Raw genomic sequence first — 18990 nt, forward strand, 5'->3', positions numbered from 1 at the left:
GTGTGTGTGTGTGTGTGTGTGTGTGTGTGTGTGTGTGTGTGTGTGAGTGAGAGAGAGAGTTGAGAGAGAGAGAGAGAGACCATGTGCATGGGAGCCCGAGCCTGCGCTCCAGCAGGTTGGGGGATGGATGGTGGCGGCCTTTCAGGCAAAGGAGCTTTCACTCAATTACTCTTCAAGCAGCAGGAGGGGGCGGCGGCTTCGCAACAGTTGGACAGGTTTGCACCGTGTGTAGAAAAAGCCTTCATTTCCCACTGACGGTGGTGACGGGTGGTGACAGGTGGAGCCAGCAGCAGAGCTGGAGCCCCGGGTGGGATGTGGGGTGAAGGGTCTGGTGGTGGGGGCACCCAGGGTCGTGCTGGGGCTGCAGGCCTTGGCACACCCCCCGGTTCCCCTCACTGAGGACCTGTCTTTCAGTGGGGTTGGGGGCAGGTGGCACTGAGCAGGGAGGATCTGGTGGGAGCCCAGGGAACCGTCAGGGATCTCAGAGATCTGGTGGGAGATCTGGGAGGACTTCCTGAAAGAGGCACACTGCTTCCAGAGAGCTGCAGGGCTGGTTGAGCATGGACGGGCTGTGGGGAGTGGGCCTGCTAGGTGAGGGACATCTTCCTCCCGATTTCAGAGGCTGCTCGGGAAACTGGGGCTGACGTGGCTTATAGGCAGATGGGTGGGCCTGAAGGGCATGGAGGTGCCTGGCACAGAGCTGGGCACACAGCAGGGGCACCGGGTCTCTGCTCTCTCACTCCCTCTGCCCCTGACTGTATCTGTCACCTGCGCCATTTACAGAGGTGGAAACAGAGGCCAGGAAACAGCTTGAGGCCACATGGGGTCTGAGGCGTCGTTGGGCTTCTGACCCTTTATCTTGTTGACTCCTTCCAGGGGGGCCAGGATGGGCAGGGTGTCTGGAGACTGCTGTGGCCGGGGCCCCAGCCCGCCGGCCCTGCCGCACATCCCTCATTCTCCGCCCCCTTCTCCGCAGGATGGTCGAGTACTCCTTGGACCTTCAGAACATCAACCTGTCGGCCATCCGCACCGTGCGCGTCCTGAGGCCCCTCAAAGCCATCAACCGCGTGCCCAGTGAGTCGGCCCCGCCCCGCCCTCCCTGCCTTTCCTTCACTTGGACAGGACACCAGCCCCTTCCAGGGCCAGGCCTGCGCAGGGCGCTGGGACACTGCAGCCTCTGGGCGGGCAGGCCCTGCTCCCATGGAGCGCGTGGTGGTATTTGGGCCTGAAGACGCGGGCGGGGCCGATGCCTGAGTCCCGGAAGAACTCGGGTCCGGCTTGCAGGGGGTGCTGGCTTCTCAGGGACGAGAGGTTCCTTAGCGGATTGGAGGGGACTTCGCAGGATGTCAGGGTGGGTCTGCGTGGAAAAGAAGCTGCCGAGTTTGAGGGAGGGCACTGAGGAGCATTCATGGGGGCAGCGAAAGCTCACGCTCTCCCTCGTGCTGACACAGGGCTTGAGCTCTGTCAGCCACCCACTCACCACCCGTGTACAGGGGCATCCACCTGCTCACACACCTGCCCATCTGTCGTCCACCCGTATATCCAGCCAGCCATCTATCTTTCCGTCCCCTCCTCCGTTCACCCACCCACTTAGGCATTCATCATTCATTCTCCCCCTCCTCCGTTCATTCTCCCACCCACCTACTTACCCACTCATCCGTCCACCCACTTAGTATTAAGAGAGGTTATCTATCTCAGCTCTTTGGGAGGCCAAGAGTTTGAGACCTGCCTGGACAGCGTAGTGAGACCCTGTCGCTACAAAAATATTAAAAAATTAACTGGGTAGGCCGGGCTCGGTAGCTCAGCCTGTAATCCCAGCGCTTTGGGAGGCCGAGGTGCGTGGACTGCCTGAGCCCGCGGGTTCGAGACCCGCCCGGGCAACTTGGCGAGACCTCATCTCTACGATAAATCAAAAATGAGCCGGGCGTGGTAGCGCGCGCCTGTCGTTCCAGCTCCTTGGAAGGCTGAGGCGGAAGGATCGCTAGAGCCCAGCAGGTCGAGGCTGCAGTGACCAGGAGCGGCCACTGCACTCCAGTCTGAGTGGTAGAGTGAGATTCCAACTCAAAAAAAAAAAAATTAACTGGGTATAGTGGTGCACCTCTGTAGTCCCAGCTTCTCGGGAGGCTGAGGCAGGAAGGTTGCTTGAGCTGAAAGAGAAGGGGAGAGGGAGAGAGGGAGAGAGAGAGACAGAGATAGACACAGAGACAGATTGTTTCGTCAACACAACCCCTGGCCTTGCAATCAGGAAGTGGGCTGTTCCCATTTTACAGATGAAAAACAGGGACTCGGAGACTTGAAGTTGCCTGCGCAAGGATGCACCGCCAGTGTGTAGCAAAGACCAGAGCCAGTTTGGTCCCTTATCTCTTCTGCTGCCTGTGTTAGAATGGGCTGGGGATTCAGGGGAGAGGAGGGAGCCCTGAAGCCCTGCCTGGGGCTTTTATAAGGACCCACCCACCCCTGTGGTCCAGACACTTGGCATCTGATGGCACAACAGCCTGTGTGAGGCTCAGAGAGGCTAAGTGACTTGCAGAAGGTCACACAGCAGTTCAGTGGCAGGGCAGGGCTCTGAAGAGAGGTCTGTCTGTCCTGAGCCCTGCCCTTTCCCTGGCTCTGTCTGAGCCTCTGCTTCTCTTCCCAGCCTGAGCCTCGGTTTCCCACCTACAGAAGAGGGAAGGTGGTCTCCTGGCGCCTGGTCCTCCTCCACACCCAGCAGTGTCCCCAGGCCCCCACTTCCCAGCCCTGGGAACTTGGGGCCCTGTCACCTGGTCCACGCAGCCACCCTCTCTGCGGTCACCTGCCATGAGTACCCTGTAGGGTTGGCCTGAATGGCAGAGCACAGAGGGGTCCTTAGAGTTCTTGCAAGGTCCTGGGAGGGGGCTGGGAGGCAAGGTGGGGTGAGTGGGGTGACAACCCAAGCTGTGGGGGAAGGGGAGGAATGGTATACCTTGCTACCCTTGCCCCCTCCCACTGGCTTGGGGAGACGCCCTGGGGGCAGGGAAGGGACATCGGAGAGGCCGTCCTAGAGCCAGCACTCTGTGTCCCCCTCACCCCCACCAAGGCTTCTTGAAGATCACCTAGGTCAAAACCATCTTCTCTCTGTTTAACAAATGAGGCAGCTGAGGCCCAAAGAGGGTAATGACAAGCCCAAGGTCGCACAGCGGCCAGTGTCAGGGACCAAGCTGGAGTCCGAGTTTCTCAGCAGCAACCTTCCCCACCAGTGTTTGTTTTTCTCCATACCAACCTGCCTTTGCTGGGAAATGGGCCGAAAGACGGGCTTCATTCACTGGGCACCCAGAATATGCCTGGCGGGTAGGTGATACTTCAGAAAGGTGTGTTCATGACACGCTCAGAGGCATAGGGAGGAGCTGTCCTGAGCCAGGACTACAGGGCTGTAAGTGCAGAGAAGAGCACAAGGTGGGGGGCGGGCAATGCCCTGAAGGGGTGTGCATGCAAGAGTGTGCGCATGAGGACGTGTGTGCCCTGTGAGGGCATGTAAGCCTTTGCCTCTCCATCTGCATCCTCTGTCTCCCTCTCCTGCTGTGTGATCAGCTCATTAAGCTGCTCCCGGCTGTGGAGGTCACTCCCGGTCCCAGCGCCAGCCCTCCTGGTCTCTGGAGAAGGGCAGGAATCAGCCTGTACCCAACATTCTCTGTGTTCCTGGAGGCTCCAATTACAGAGAAAGCCCAGGTGGAGTCAGAGCCTCTTCTGGGGGAGCGGGGATTGGAGGGGCTCCTTCCTGCTAATGGCCACCGCTGGGAGGCACCGCATGGCTGAGCTGGGGACCGTCAGGACTCACTGCCTGATTCCCTGTTGCAAACTGTCCGAAAAGTCTCTCGGAACGTGGAATGCAAAATATCACCAAAGCTTCCCTTTCCCCAGATCTGGAAGCCACCCAGGGTCCCACCTGGAAGGGCCCTTAAGAGAAATTCATAATTAATTTTACCAGCAGGAGCCCTAGGCCTTGGGCCCCTTGGTCCAGCCCCTGGTTTCACAGGACAGACAGCTGTGTCCTCAGGTGTCACGTCCTCTGCCCAGAACCATCAGGGGGTGAGTATCAGGGGCGGGGTCATGGGTTGTTAGAAATGCTTCCAAGTCCTCACATTTATCTTTCCGGCTCCCGCCGCGGGCATATTCTTTTCAACAGTAGCCCGCAGCTCTCAGTTTGGCCACTAGATGGCAAGCTAGAGAGCGGCGCTGGACACAGTCAAATTACTGGTTATTAATTGCGAAGCCCTGGGAAGTGGGCTGGTTGCCTGCAGTTAACATACACTGCAAACTGCAAAACCCCAGCATGATCAACTAAGAAGGCGCAACCCGGGTCAGGTAGTGATGTTCTGGTCTCAGTTCTGCTATAAGCCTGCCATGTGACCTGGGAAGTGCCTTGGCGTCTCTGGGCCTGTTTTCCCACGTGTACAAGGCGAGAGGAGGGACTGGATTGGATGTGTGGCTCTCAACTTTGTCCATGATGGGCGAGAGACCTGGAAGTCACGATGCTTTTTACAGAATCCTGTAAAATATGTCCCTCCACGCCTCCCCTGCCGGTCTTTGTTCCGGCCACTCAGCCTCTGATGGATAAAGGGAGGGAGACAGCAGAGAGGAGGCTGGGTTCTCGTCCCTTGCTGTGTGGCCTTTTGTAAATCACTACCTCTCTCTGGTTGTCGGTAAGATGAGGCTGGATTTTCTCCAAATGTGCCCTCTCCTGGCTCCAGCCTGACTGGTGACCCAGCCCACACATTCCCTAAACCACTGCAGTCCTTCCCCAAGCCTATTGGATGATCCATTTACATATGAAAAGTGCTGTTTTCTCCAGTAAGAAATTAGGGCAGTCCTTGCCCAGGCCTGAGCCAGCTGAGTCGCAGCGGCTGGCCCTCGTCTGCATCCGGCTCCCCCGACCCCAAGCTGTGGAGCGGGTGGGAGGCAGGCCCTGGGGAACTCGGGCAGCTGCTGGGATGCTGGTCCTGGCTTGGGCTCCCAGTCCTGACGGTGCTCTGGAGAAGGCCACAGCCCTGGCCGCACCACCCGCTGGAAGTCTGCTCTGCACTGTCAGACAAGGGTCTAGTCCCAGGGCCTCCCCTCGGGTGTGGACCTCTGGCAAAGACGTGCCTCTCTATGCCTCTGTCTCCCCAGCCCTAAGGTGTAGTTAATGATTCCGGTGTCCATCTGGCTTGGAAGGCTGACATGCCATTGCATGCGTGGAAACAGCGTGGCACCATGTGTGCACACATGATCTCCAGGTGCCACCGTTAGGAAGAAGGTGCTGGGTGGCAAGATTGGAGGTGGGGTGGCAGGGACGTCCTCTCGGGCTGATTTTGGAAGACACTCACCAAGCGCATCCAGGGTTGGGGAGGGTATTCCTGGAGGGTGCAGAGGTGGCGCGGAGGGGCTGTCCTGGGACTGGTGTGGCTGGCTGGGGCTGCCCTGGAGAGGCGGGAGCAGAGGCCACATCTTCTGGGGGTTTAATAAGAGTGACAAGTGGCTAAAGTTGATCACGTGTTTGTTATGAGCCTGTCATGGTGTTCTACGAGGGCTGTCGTCATCTCATCTTTGTAGCCATCCTGGGATGTTAGTGCCATCTTGATGCCCACTCTAAAGATGGGGAAACTGAGGCAGAGAGGGGTTGAGTCACCTGCCTAAGGCTGGAGGCAGAGCTAGGATTTTTATTTATTTATTTATTTTTGAGTTGGAGTCTCACTCTGTCGCCTAGACTGGAGGGCAGTGGTCGCTCCCGGCCACCGCAGCCTCGACCTGCTGGGCTCCGGCGGTCCTTCCGCCTCAGCCTTCCGAGTAGCTGGAACTACAGGCATGTGCTACCACGCCCGGCTGATTTTTTGATTTATTGTAGAAATGAGGTCTCGCTGCCCAGGCGGGTCTCGAACCCGCAGGTTCAGGCAGTCTACTCACCTCAGCCTCCCAAAGGCGCGAGATTACAGGCTGAGCCACTGAGCCTGGCTGGATTTTTATTTTTATTTTTATTTGGAGTCTCACTCTGCTGCCCAGGCTGGAGTGCGGTGGCACAATCACAGCTTATTGCAGTCTTGACCTCCTGGGCTCAGGTGAACCTTCTGCCTCAGCCTCCTGAGTAGCTGGGACTACAGACATGCACCATCACATCCAGATAATTTATTTTGAATTTTTGCGGAGATGAGCTCTCACTGTGTTGCCCAGGCTGGTCTTGAACTCCTGGCCTCAAACAATCCTCCTGCCTCAGCCTCCCAAAGTGTTGGGATGACAGGTGTGAGCCACCATGCTTGGCCCAGAGTTAGAATTTGAAGATGAGCTTTCTGCTCTGTTTCATCACCTCCTTCCCTTCCTTTTGGCATGTAGGCACCAGCCACCTACCCATCTGCAGGGCATCATGAAAGACCCCTGCCCACCTCTCAGGCCCTGCAGGCTGCAGTGAAGCCTCAACATGCTCCTCCCCCACCCCAAGCCTGCTCTCCTCCAGACCTCAGAATGCTGTTCACTGTCCGGATACAGAGTTCCGGTATCTCTGGGCCCTTGGCAGGCTGAAGGCAAGAGGCAAGGCAGGAGGCAGGATGGCCCTGTGGTGGGCACAAAGCAAGCACCTGCCCTCATGCCCCAGGTCTGACCCAGATGCATGCCCACCTGGGGTTGTGGGCAGGCCAGGCTTGCTGGGGAGAGAGAAGGCCCCAGGGTTCCTTCTCGGAAGGGCCTTGGGGTCTGGGACGCGCACCTTGAAATAGGCTAGTGTGGGAATTTCAGCATTTTCACTCAGAGTGTGTTTACTTGGGGCTTTGGGGAGCAGAAGGAAGGCTGTGGGTGCTAAAATACCCACTCCAGGTCAGGCCTTGGACTTCAGGGCTGTCTGTCCTTGGCACCCACAAGGGGCTCCTGCGCTGTCCTGAAGGAGACCGGTTGGGCGGCCTCCATGGAGGAGGAAGAGAGGGAAGGAGGGAAACAAGGGTCAGAGGGATGTTCTGGCCCGAGGTTCTCAGGGCTGCTCCCTTCCCAGAAGAGGTAGTGATGGGGTGGGTGGGAGGACATCTGGCCAAAGCATCTGTTGAGAACCCGACTTGGGAACAGGAAAAAGCAGCCGGGTGGTGAAAGAAGTGCTTGGGGGGCAGGGCGGGGCTGGTTCTAGGACCCCTCCCATCCTGGGGTCAAGTTCTAAGTTCTACACACCTGGAGGGAGTGATTCCTGGATCAAGGAGTGGATTATGGTATATTCATTGAATCGCTGATTCCATCACCCAAAGTAGCATCCACCTAGGGACCGCTTTGCCAGGTGTGGGCCAGGAGGAGATGCAGACATAGCCCCTCCCCTGCAGGCTGACACAGGAGCCAGGAGCTGCAGGCCAGTGGGATGCTCTTCTAATGGCAGAGGCCAAGAGGACATGACACCAGCGTGGGCGTTGAGGAAGCTTCATGGAGTGGGGGGGGGGCATTTGAAGGAAGAGTAGGGGTGGTTTGGCCCATGGTGGGTGGGAGGGACCTTCCGGGAGACAAGGGCTGGGCCCACCCCTAGGATGTGAGCATGGTCGGCTTCGGGGAGGGACCCAAGGCCTCTCCTGGGATGGGGGAGTGGGGTGCTCACTGCCTGATGTTTGTTTCCAGTCTTAGCAGTGGGCGCTGAGGCCCCCCACCCTCGTCAGCCCACAGGCTTCTCCCTGGCCGGGCCTGGAGCCAGCAGCTGTGACCTCGTCAACCTGGCCGTCTGCTGCCTGGCCTGGCCTCCCGGCACCCACTGTGCCCCTGATTAGTTGGCATTGGCAATGGCAGGAACAGCAGACGGCCTCTCCCAGCCACTCAGCACCCTCCACTGACCCAGCCAGACCAGAGAGAGGGCAGCCCCTGGCCCTGACTCCTTCCTCCTGGCCACAGGCTGTGCCCTGGCAGAGGCTGGCACACGTCCAGTGGTTTCTACTTGAGCTGGCCTGGCAGAGTGACTGAGCTGAGCTGGGCTGAGCTGATCTGGGCTGACACTGCCTATCTGCAGAGGGCACCCCAAACCTCGAGGGGTGATGCCGGTCGAGAAGTGAACTCCTTCCTCCTACCACCTCTTCCCAGGTGCCCAACTGCCACCAAGGGGCTGCCCCTGCCTGGCTGCTGCCCAGGCTGCCTTCCCACAGAGCCTCTAGTCTAGGGGTTCACGGTCGTCAGGGCGGGTGGTGGAATGTTCCAACTGCCCGCCCGGGCGCTGTCTGGCTCCACCATGCTCCCTGCTTCCAAGGCTGTCTAGAGACTGGCCCCGCCCTGATGCCACCCCTGTAATGCCTCTGGGCCAGTCGCCTCTCTCCTGAATCCCAGACCCTGAGATCTAAGGAGGCAACTCTACGTGGATGGAGCCCCGTCCCGGCTCATGGCAGCTCCATGGCTTTGGCCGAGAGGCCCCAAGACTTGGTGTCACTCCTGACTGCTCTCTTCCTGCTGCACCCTGCTTCTCATCCCTTGACTGGAAGTCTCCAGAACTCCTCATGCCTCCTACTCCACCACCATCCATGTTGGGCCCAGCCCCTTCATTGTCTGTTTTATCACAGTGGCTGTGAGGGACAGAGAAGCAAGTGGATGGAAGGCCCGGTCGACAGGCCCTGGAGGGCCACAGAGGGGGCCCAGTGTCTGGTCTGGGTGACCTCAGTGGCAGGAGCACAGGGCAGGGGCCACAGCTCTCCTGGCCCCCACCCTCAGCACTCGTGTTTCTGCCCTGGGGAAGCCCTCGGTCCAGCCCCCTTGCAGAGCCGTGTGTGCTGTGGGGGCTGGGGGGCATACACAGGGCATTTGTACAGCATCTGCAGGCCGTGGCCCCGGCGGTCTCCCTCCTCTGCCCCAGCCCCCTGCACTCCATTCTCTGCATGGCATCCTGGAGAGACCCTCTCATATTACATCTCTTCTGCTCATAACTCTGGTGGCTTCCGTGGCACTCTGGGGAAGCCTGAGTCCCACAGCGGTTGCAGGGCGGCCCTTCAAACCCTGGCCCTGTCTCCCCTCCGCCCTCCTCCCTGCTGCGCTTCCCTCTGGCCACATGGGTCTTCTTACTGTGGCCATGCCCAGCCGACTCCCACCTCCAGGCCTCCGTCCAGGCTGTTCCCCCTGCCTGGGGGGCTCTTTCCCTAGGGAACCTCTTGGCCGTCCGCCTCACCTCCTCTGAGTCTCTTAGCGTCATCCTGCCTTTCCTGGCTCCTATTTAATGCCCACCTGACCCAGCACTCCCTGCCCCCTGTGCCCCATTCTTCTTGTTTTCATACAACTGGGGCCTGCATACGAGGGTGATGACTTAGAGGTCTCCTTTGTAGTCCGCTGCCCGTCTCTCCCTGCCCCTACTCAGAATGTACACTTCACAAGGATAGGGAGCTTGGTCTGCTTTGGTTTTTATTTTATTTATTTACTTTGATTCCGGGTCTCATTCTGTCACCTAGGCTGGAATGCAGTAGCACGATGATGGCTCACCACAGCCTCGACCTCCTGGGCTCAAGTGATCTTCCCGCCTCAGCCGCAGGGACTACGGACGCCTACCATTATGCTCAGCCAATTTTTTCTTTTTTCTTTTTGTAGAGGTGGTGTCTCTTTGTGTTGCCCAGGCTGGTTTCAAACTCCTGGGCTCAAGCAATCCTACCTCGGCCTCTCAAAGTACTGGAATTACAGGCATGAGCCATTGTACCCAGCCTGTTTTTTTTTTTTAACCTATGTATCTGCAGAGCCTGGAACAGTGCTTGGCTCATAGTACACCCTCATTAAGACTTGTTCAGTGGGCCCAGCCATGCACCTATTGCTCCTTTATTTGCCTAAGCTGTCATTCTCTAAGGGGCTGCTTCCTGGATTGGAGAACAGAGAACACCCCCAAGGGGTTTGCATGTAGAGCATGTCTGGTTTCTGGGGCGGGGTGGGGGGTGTCAGAGCCATGAACCTGCAAAGGCCACACAGTGAAACAAGGGCTGTAATCAAGGGAGGATGGGCTATGGCAGATCATGGCAGGGGCACCAGAAGAGGTGGCCAGTCAGCCAAGATCCAAAAGGGGCAGGAGATGGTCCTCCAAGTATGAGCCAGGGCCTGCAGGTGACACAGGAGCTAGGCCTCCCAGGACAGGAGGCGGGCCTGTTTGGGTGCAGAGGCCCACATCAGCATGGCTACTGCCTTGGGAGGAGCACCAGGAACTGTCTGGGCAGTATAGCAGTCCCAGAGGAAGACCTTGCAGGTGGGGCAGAGTGTGTGCAGAGGGGGCTCTGGGGATGCTGGGAGCTGCTGGTCTGGCTGGAGCTGCAGGTTCAGGTGTGGCATGGAGCATGGAGGGAGGTAGGGCCAAACTGGGCGATCCATGAGCAGGAGAGGATGGGAGGGGGAGGATAAGGATTTGCACTGTCTCCGTGAGGTGCATGGGCTGTTTGGGACATCTGATTTCAGGAGGCTCTGCTCTCAGAGGCATCCTGGCCCTGTGGTATTCCTAAGAGGCTGGCTGGACAGGAGCCCCTGTCCCATCTGTAGATGACACCCCTGGGGCCCAGAGAGGACAAGCTTTGCCTCAAGGCCTCCACCTGGGACTGGGCCCAGGTATCCCATCTGGGGTCTGTGCTCTGGTGCTCACTGGGATGGGAGCTGCCTCGGATGTCTCGAGGACTCCGGGGTCCTCTTCCCCTTGGCAGAGGCAGGCCTCAGCCACGCACCTGGGGCCATCTGTGGCCTGCCCCCACTGGGGTCTGCCTGGCTCCTGCTCTAGGCTGAAGAACACAGAACCCGGTAAGCCCATCCTCAGGATGAGTGAGAGCCTTGGGGAAACTAGAGACAGGAGAGCTTCATGAAGAGCCGGGGGTGCGAATCGGAAGAATGCCTGAAGGAGGAGGGAGATGAGGTAGAAAGGATGACTTGAGGCGGATAACAACTTGAAGGCAACACCCCCCCCATGTATCCAGCCATCCCTCTCTCCCAGTCTCTCCTCTTCTCACTTGGTCCTCCCTGCTGTCTGTCTGTCTCCTTCGCTGTCCTTTTCCCTTCTGTTCTCTGTCTCCATTCTCTCGGTCTCGCCGCTTTTGCTTTCTTCTCCTCGCCTCTCCTTTCCCGCCTCTACCTCCCGTGACTGGCGCCAGGGGGACTGAGGGTAGAGTGTAACCGTCCGACCTGTCTTGGCTAATTACTGGACTGTGGGCATGAAAGGGAATGAACCAGGGTCTCTTGGCATCCTCCCTGACTCCCTAATCCTGCGGCCCCTTTCCCCGGCACGGATGGGATGAAATCGTGCCAAGTCCCTAATTAGCTAATTATGCCCTAGCTCTGTGGCCCTGGGACTCCCTGGGCCCCAGGGAAGGCCGGGAAGTGAGCTGTGGCCCCCGCTGGGCAGAGAGAGGGAGGAGGGATGGGGCTGCCCTTCAGTGAAGCCAGCCAGGCAGGTTTGCAGAAGCCTTTCAGAATCTCAATATCCCTGAGAACAAGAGAAATGTAATTAATTGAGCAACAAAGGCTGGCCCGAGGGAGCAGCCACGAGTGGAGACCGGGCGCATGCCAGGCTGGATTTCGGAGCCAGGCTGGATGGCAGAGCCGTCTTCCCCAGGCCTTTCTGGTCCAGCCTCTCCTCCCAGGCTTCCTGCCCCGCCTCCGGGCTCACCTCCCCTTAAAGCCCAGAGCTGATCAGGGGCTCTGCCTACCTAGAAGTCCCGGTGACGGGTCCCCCTGGCCAGTCACAGGGCCCCGCACCCTTTCTTCAGCCGCCCCAGGCTTGGGGCCTTGGCACGCACCAGTCCTCTCCCCCACCCCCCGTGCGGCAGGCTCCTTGCCTCCTGCAGCGTCCAGCCAGTGTGTCCAGAGCTGTCCCCACTCCCCAGGCACGGTCCTGTTGCTGGACACTGTGGTCCCCTGTCTCCTTGCTGCTAGGCTGTGAGCTCTGAGGGGGCAAAAAACAGGTCTTGTTTGTCCTTGGATCCCTGTGTGCCCAGTTCCATGCCTAGTATGCAGCAGGCATTCAGTATGTGTTTCATAAGTGAATGAATGAATGAATGATGGAGCACCAGTCAGGCCCGCAATGGACCTCCATCAGTCAGTGGATCCGTGTGGATGGATGACAGGGTGCCCGCTGTCTCCGCTTCCCTCCACACACCCCTTGCTCCCTGTTTGGGGCTGGGGAGGTGGGGCACGGAGCCCTCCCCCGGGTCTGCTCTCCGTGGGGTGATGCAGCCTGCCAGGGAGCCCCCACTGTCTTTCCTGAGAGGAGGCTGACCTAGTTTTGTGGGGAGGGAGGACAGGGTGGGCATTAATTATTGATTGGAAATTACTCCACACAGAGTTTTGATGCAAATTCCAAATAAGTACCCTCATTAATAACCACCTCAGCATCACCCCTGGAATAAGTAACAATCTGGATAGGGCTGCTGTTCCACTTATCATCAGCCTCTTATCTTCCTCTTTCCAGTCTTCCGTTCCCTCCCCATGACTTATTACATCATTCATTCATCATTAGTCATTCAACAAATGTTAGCCGAGTCTGTCTTCTGGGCCAGGACCTGCTGGGTTCTGGGAACACTGAGGTGACTTAGACACGTGTCCTGTCCCCAGGACATTATAGTCCAGTGGAAGAGGCAGAAGGGTAAGCAGACAACTAGACACTAAGGCTAGAAGAAAACTAGATGTGAGTATATAACCTGCACAACTGTACTGGGCAGCCAAGGCTAGGTCAGAGGTGCTGAGATTGCTCAGAGTGGAAGAGAGAGGGATTCACTCTACCTGCAATGGGATGAAAAAGAGTATGGAAGGCATCACAGAGAGAAAGAGCTTTTAACAGGGCTGTGGTGGCTGAATAGGGGCTTGCTAGGCACAAGAAAGGCACAAGGTGTTCCAGGAAGAGGGAACAGCAAGGATAAAAATCCAGAGGTGTGGCGTCCCATGGTAGGTTTAGGGAACTTCAAATAATTTGGTATTGCCAGGCACAGGTGCACATTGAGAGAGGTATAAGCTGGGCAGTGTGGGCCCCCCAGTATCTTGAGGGGGTGCTCTCAAGGGTGACCCACCAGCTCTTGACCTTCTTTGGGGCCACAGACACTTGTGTGGTCCTTCTCTCCAGTGTTTCTTCTGAAGGTGGCTCTGGGGCTCTGCCTGGTCCCATCATGCAGTGGGGCTGGGCGTGTATTGACAGGGTCAAGGGCAACCCGTGATTACCCCAGAGATGAAGGCCACTCAGGACACATTCATTGGGCACCTACTGTGTCCACTCTGTGCAGGTACTGGGCATACTGAGATGAGCCTTGCCTTGATCCCAGGCCTCTGGGGACAAGGGGGTTGTGGAAAGAGGGCTAGATGTGGCGTCAGGACACTGACGTCCAGACCCTGCCACTTCCTAGCTGTGTGACCTTGGGCAAGTAGCTTCAGTTCCCTGACCCTCCAGTTGCCTCCTCTATAAAGCAGGGATAATATCACCAACCTCACAGAGTCGTCATGAAGACTGGAGGAGGTGATATTTGTGCAGGTCCCCAGAAGAGCACTTGGCACAGAAAAGGTGCTCCGCAAGCCCAGGTGCGGTGGTCACACCCGTAATCCCAGCACTTTGGGAGGCAGAGGTAAAAGGATTGCCTGAGCCCAGGGGTTCGAGACCAGCCTGGGCAACTTGGCGAGACCTCATTTCTACAATAAATACGTTTTAAAAATGAGCCGGGACAGAGTGAGACTCTGACTCCAAAAAAAAAAAAAAACGACTCCACAAACGCCTGCTTGTTCATTCACAATCTGGTGTCAGGCGGGGCCCAGAGCCATTTCTTTCTGGGTGGAGGAGCAGAGATGAAGGAGACAGAGCATCTGGTGGCCAAGCGACTGGGAGCAGCAAGGAGCCCCCGCTGAGTGTCCCCAGTCTTCTGTGATGCTCTCTCTGTGTTCCTCTCTGGGGCCTCTGCTGCCTGCCTGACAGCCCCCGCCCCTTCACTCTTCCAGGTATGCGGATCCTGGTGAATCTTCTGCTGGACACGCTGCCCATGCTGGGGAACGTCCTCCTGCTCTGCTTCTTCGTCTTCTTCATCTTTGGCATCATAGGCGTGCAGCTCTGGGCGGGCCTGCTGCGCAACCGCTGTTTTCTGGAGGAGAACTTCACCATGTGAGTGCTGGGGCTTGTCGCCGGGTGCACAGCTGCAACTCACCCGGCTACTGGGGACGGGGAATGCAGGGCAGAAGCGGCCGGTCCAGGGAGGCCGGGGCGGAGGGGCACGGACAGTTAGGACCCAAGCAGATGCCATGCCGGGTGGAGGGTGGGGGAGAAGACAGAAAACCTGAAAAGCAGGGACAGAGCTTGGCACGCAGCGTGCAGCAGCACAGCCACTTCTTGGAGTCTGAGTCATCAGAAAAGGTCAGCTTCCAGGCAGGGGGACCCACATGCTCAGGGAGCTGCTGTGGCAGCTTTTCAAACACAATCGAGCTGTGGCTCTTGGAGGTGTTGGGCTTGGTTTTCTGAAGACTGTGACGCCCGTTCCCTTCCTCCCTTGTGGTGAGGCGTCCACACACACCCATGTGCCTACATGAGCTGTTGGTACTGATGTGCGTTCATGCAGGCCTGGGGAGGCAGATCCACCCCGTGGGTCCCCTTCGTTGCACCTGTTCTCAGTGTTGCAGGTGCATCAGAAGAGGGGCTTCCTGCCCTTGGGGGTGCTCGGCTGGGAGCAGATCCCAAAGGCCTCTGCTGAGTGCCATCATGGGATGAAGGTACCTCGGTGGACAGAGAAGGGGCACCTTTGTGGGTAAGAGTATGGAGGAGAGAAGTCTACACTGTGTCACCCACTCAGAAGAGGTGGGTCTTGGGTGGGGCCTGGGGCAGTGAGGGTGAGGGAGAGGTAGCTGCTTCTCCTGATCTGGCCTTCAAAGACAGAGCAGGCCAGGTGCAGTGGCTCATACCTCTAATCCCAACGCTTTGGGAAAATGAAGTGGGAGGATCGCTTCAAGTTGAGTTTGAGACCAGCCTGGGCAACATAGTGAGACCCTGTCTCCACAAAAAATAAAAACAATTAGGCAGGCATGGTGGCAAGTGTCTGTAGTCCCAGCTGCTTGGGAGACTGAGGTGGGAGGAGTGCTTGAGCCCAGGAGTTCATGGTTACAGTGAGCTGTGATTGCAGCACTGTACTGTAGCCTGGGCAATAGAGCAAGACCTTTTTTATTTTATTTATTTATTTATTTTTGAGTTGGTTTCACTCTGTCACCCAGACTGGAGTGCAGTGGCCGCTCCCAGCCACCACAGCCTTGACCTGCTGGGCTCCGGAGATCCTTCCATCTCAGCCTTCCAAGTAGCTGGAACTATAGGTGCGCGCTACCACGCCCGGCTAATATTTTGATTTATTGTAGAGATGAGGTCTCGCCAAGTTGCCCAGGCAGGTCTCGAACCCGCGGGCTCAGGGAGTCCACTCACCTCAGTCTCCCAAAGCGCAGGATTACAGGCTGAGCCACCAAGCCCGGCTAAGACCCTGTTTTAAAGAAAAAAAAAAAAAAAAGCAGGCATGAGCTCTCAGCCTTGGGGATTCAGGGTCCAAGACATAACCCACTCCTCTGTCCCATGTGGCTTACTCTTTTTTATCCTCATCATCCAGGCTCAGCCCACCCATCACCTCCTGGAAGCCCTCCCTCACCCCTCCCTCACCCCTCTCTCGCTATCCCAGCCCAAACACACTATTGCACAATCCAGCTGGGTTTTCTTCTTGGCTCGCCTGTTTCTGAATTAACCGCACTTGTCAGTTTATTTGCTCAGTTGCTGGGTGTCTCTTGGTCTTCCGAGGCCACTCAAATGTAAGTTCTCCACAACGGCAGGGCCATCTGGGCCATGACTCTTTCCCCAGAGCCTAGAACGGGGTTGGGCACAGTCGCTCCCCAGCTAGTTCTTGGAGGAATGAAGGAATGAGCGAATAAGTGAGTGCATTTCCACCCAGAGGCAGGCTGAGACGAGGACCACAGTTGCAGGCTGGGCAAATTGGAGATTTTGCACCCAGCTTCCTAGGTGTCTCCTTCCCTGCGGCCCTCCCCTTATGAGGGAGCTCCACTCTGTCTCAGCTGTGGTGGCAGGTGGCGGGCGGATGCCCTGGATATGCTTGGGCTAGAGTGTCAGAGAGAGGATCGCTATCCAGTCCACCCCACCCCTGCCCTGGGATGTGTCACATGAGCAGGACACCCCTGAGGGAGAGATGTTGGGTGACCTGTATCCCTCCCCTCGGTGGCTCGGGGTTTCATTTCCTGGGACAGGTGGTATTAATGTGCACACCCCACTGGGCTGGGGGATGGCTTGCATTGCCTGGAGAAGGAGGTCAGGAAAGTTCAGGTCTGGGTGGGGAGCGAGGCCCAGGTCATCCCAGGCCTGCAATAATCATAAAGGGAGGTAGGTTTAGACCTTAACTCAAAAGACCCGTCCAGGGCAGGAAGCAGAGAAGTTGGTACCCAGGGCTCACAAAGGGCCAGCAGGATCTCTTCTGGGGTCAGAGAGCTGGGATTTAAGGAGATTCAAGGTGTGGACCTGGGAGCCAGACAGGGTCCTGGGCAGGGGCAAAGGGCACAGGCATGTGTGAATTCCACAGTGTCCCCTTTGCCTGCTCTCCCTGGCCAAGCCTGTTGTCCAAAGGCCTCTCAAAACACCTCCAGCCCCTGGCAAGCTAGGCTCTGTGGGATGGAGGGCCCAGAGCTTGGTAGGCATGGCAGAGAAGGGCTCTTCTTTGGAGGTAACACTGCCGGTTGCAAGTGCGGCCTCAGAGCGCCTCAGCCCAGTCCGTCACTGTGCAGACTGGGACTGAGTTCCAGAGAGCTTTGGAAGGGACTTGCTCAGGGCCACACAGCAAGGCTCCACCAAGCATCCAGCCTTCTGCCAGCACTGTGTCATGGCACAAACACAACCACTTCAGGAGCTAGGACCTGTGCTGGGCCCTGGGCTGTGAGGCCCCTACCTCTTGGCCTCCGCCCTCAGTTCGCCATCCAGCAGGGGATCCAGGTGTGTGGACAGTTAGGGCTTAGGTTGCTCTGGACTGTGGGGAAGTCGGGTCTGGTGGTGCAGAGGAGGTATGAGACCAGCCTGGGTGGGGACTGGAGAGGAGAGGGCTTCTCCATCTCAGAGGATGTGACCTTGAGCTGAACCTGAAGGCCAAGAAAAATGTCTCCAGGTGGGGAGCATGCCACTACACTCCAGGTGGGGAGTGGGAGGGAGGTGGGGAGCAGGGATTGGGGGAGGGATGGGGAGATGGGGAGTGGAGAGAACGTTCCTGACAGAGGCACCCTCACCACTGCAGTATGTGTAGGACTTAAAAGCAGGAGCTCCAGCCTGGCCTTCAGGGTCAAGTCCTACCTCTGTCTCACAGCAGCACTCCTGGGCATTTGCCCAAAAGAAAGGATGGCTTATAGCCACCCAAAGACATGTACAAGGATATTTATGAGTCATAAGAGGCAAAACACCCAAATACTCAGTAGAATGGATAAACAAATAGTAGGACAGTTGCTCAATGGAATATTCAAAGAAATGAAAAAGAATTACTTTTTCACTCTCTTTCGAAGGACAGAAACTCATAGTTGTAATGAAGCCAGTTTGTCCATCATTTTTTAACACTGCTTTTGGTGCCCAGTTGAAGAAATCGTTTCCCAAACCCAAGGTCATGAAAATATCTTCTGGTACTTTCTTTTAGAAGCTTTCTTTTTAAATCTTTCACATTTAGGTCTATATTCCGTCTCAAATAATTTTGTGTATGGTGGGTGGTTGGGGTCAAGATTTATTTTATTTTGAAAGAATGGTCAGTGGTTCCATCACCTTTGATTGAGAAGTCCATCCTTTCTCCACTGAATTGCAGTGGTGCCTTTATGAGAATTAGGTAATCACACGTATTTGGGTAGGATGTGTACATTGTGATTGCTGATAGATGTGCCAGGTGGTACCAATTTAGACTCTTCCCACAGTGTATGTGTCTGCTTACCCTCATCCTTCCCTGCAGTGCGTTTTATCAACACTGAAGTATTTGCCATTTGGGTGGGTGTAAAATGATCTCATTGTTATTTTTAAATTTTGTTTTGATGTAATCACTGTTATTTTTGTTTGCATTCATGAGGCGAGCATTTTTTTTTCTATATACTGGCCATTCTTATTTCTTCTGTGAATTTTCTGTTCTTATTTTTCGTTTTCTTTTCCTCTAGTGAGCTATTTTTATTTTTCTTACTGCACTATGGGAACTTTTCATATGTTTTACATACTTACCTTTTATCTCCTTGTATATTGCAAATACTTTGTATATTGCAAATACTTCGTACCAGGAAATGGCTTATTTTTGCAAATAAAGTTTTATTGGAACACAACCATACTCACTTGTTTACCTATTCCTATGAGTGTTTTCACATTAAAATGGCAGAGTTAGGCCAGACTTGGTGGCTTAGCCTGTGATCTCAGCACTTTGGGAGGCTGAGGCGAGTGAATTGCCTGAACCCGCAGGTTCAAGATGAGCACAGGAAACTTGGCAAGACCTCGTCTCTACATTAAATCAAAAATTAGCCAGGCGTGGTAGCACGTGTCTGTAGTTCCAGCTACTCGGAAGGCTGAGGTGGAAGGATCGCCAGAGCCCAACAGGTTGAGGCTGCAGTGGCCGGGAGCATGTCACTACACTCCAGTCTGGGCGACAGAGTGAGACTCCGACTCAAAAAAAAAAAAAAGACAGGGTTGAGTAACTGGGACAGAGCACATGTGTTCTGCAAAGAAAAATATTTACTATTCAATCCTTTACAGAAAGTTTGCCTATCTTCTACTTTATTCCAGTTTGTATTTTTACTTTCTAAGTTACTTTTTGTCTCATAGAAATTTTACCTTGTATGTAGACAATCTTGTTAACCTTTTCCTTTATAAAATTTGGATTTTAAATCTTATCCAGGAAGGTCTTACCTATCCTATCCTGAGTTAACAAAAATAGTCAATTTTTTGGGTAATATTTTTGTGGTTATGCTTATTGCATCTATACTTTTTAATCCACCAGAAGGTTATTATTTTTAGTTTTATAATATATTTTACTTAACCTAGTATACACAAATATTATTATTTTCTTTTCTTTTCTTTTTTTTTTTTTTTTTTTT

The 18990-nt window shown here is 55.7% G+C and overlaps 1 protein-coding gene across 1 annotated transcript in view; it reads left to right on the plus strand.

The window, feature by feature from the left end:
* The window catches only part of CACNA1I (calcium voltage-gated channel subunit alpha1 I), a 104983-nt gene that overhangs the window by 40754 nt on the left and 45239 nt on the right, over nucleotides 1-18990 (plus strand). Inside the window, exons 4-5 of the mRNA XM_021715980.1 lie at nucleotides 977-1074; nucleotides 13861-14020. Coding sequence (XP_021571655.1) covers nucleotides 977-1074; nucleotides 13861-14020 — 258 coding nt within the window. The remainder of the gene's footprint in view (nucleotides 1-976; nucleotides 1075-13860; nucleotides 14021-18990) is intronic.

The sequence above is a fragment of the Carlito syrichta genome, unplaced genomic scaffold (assembly GCF_000164805.1).
Source record: "Carlito syrichta isolate Samal-C Ts95f unplaced genomic scaffold, Tarsius_syrichta-2.0.1 Scaffold308101, whole genome shotgun sequence".
Taxonomy (NCBI): Eukaryota; Metazoa; Chordata; class Mammalia; order Primates; family Tarsiidae; genus Carlito; species Carlito syrichta.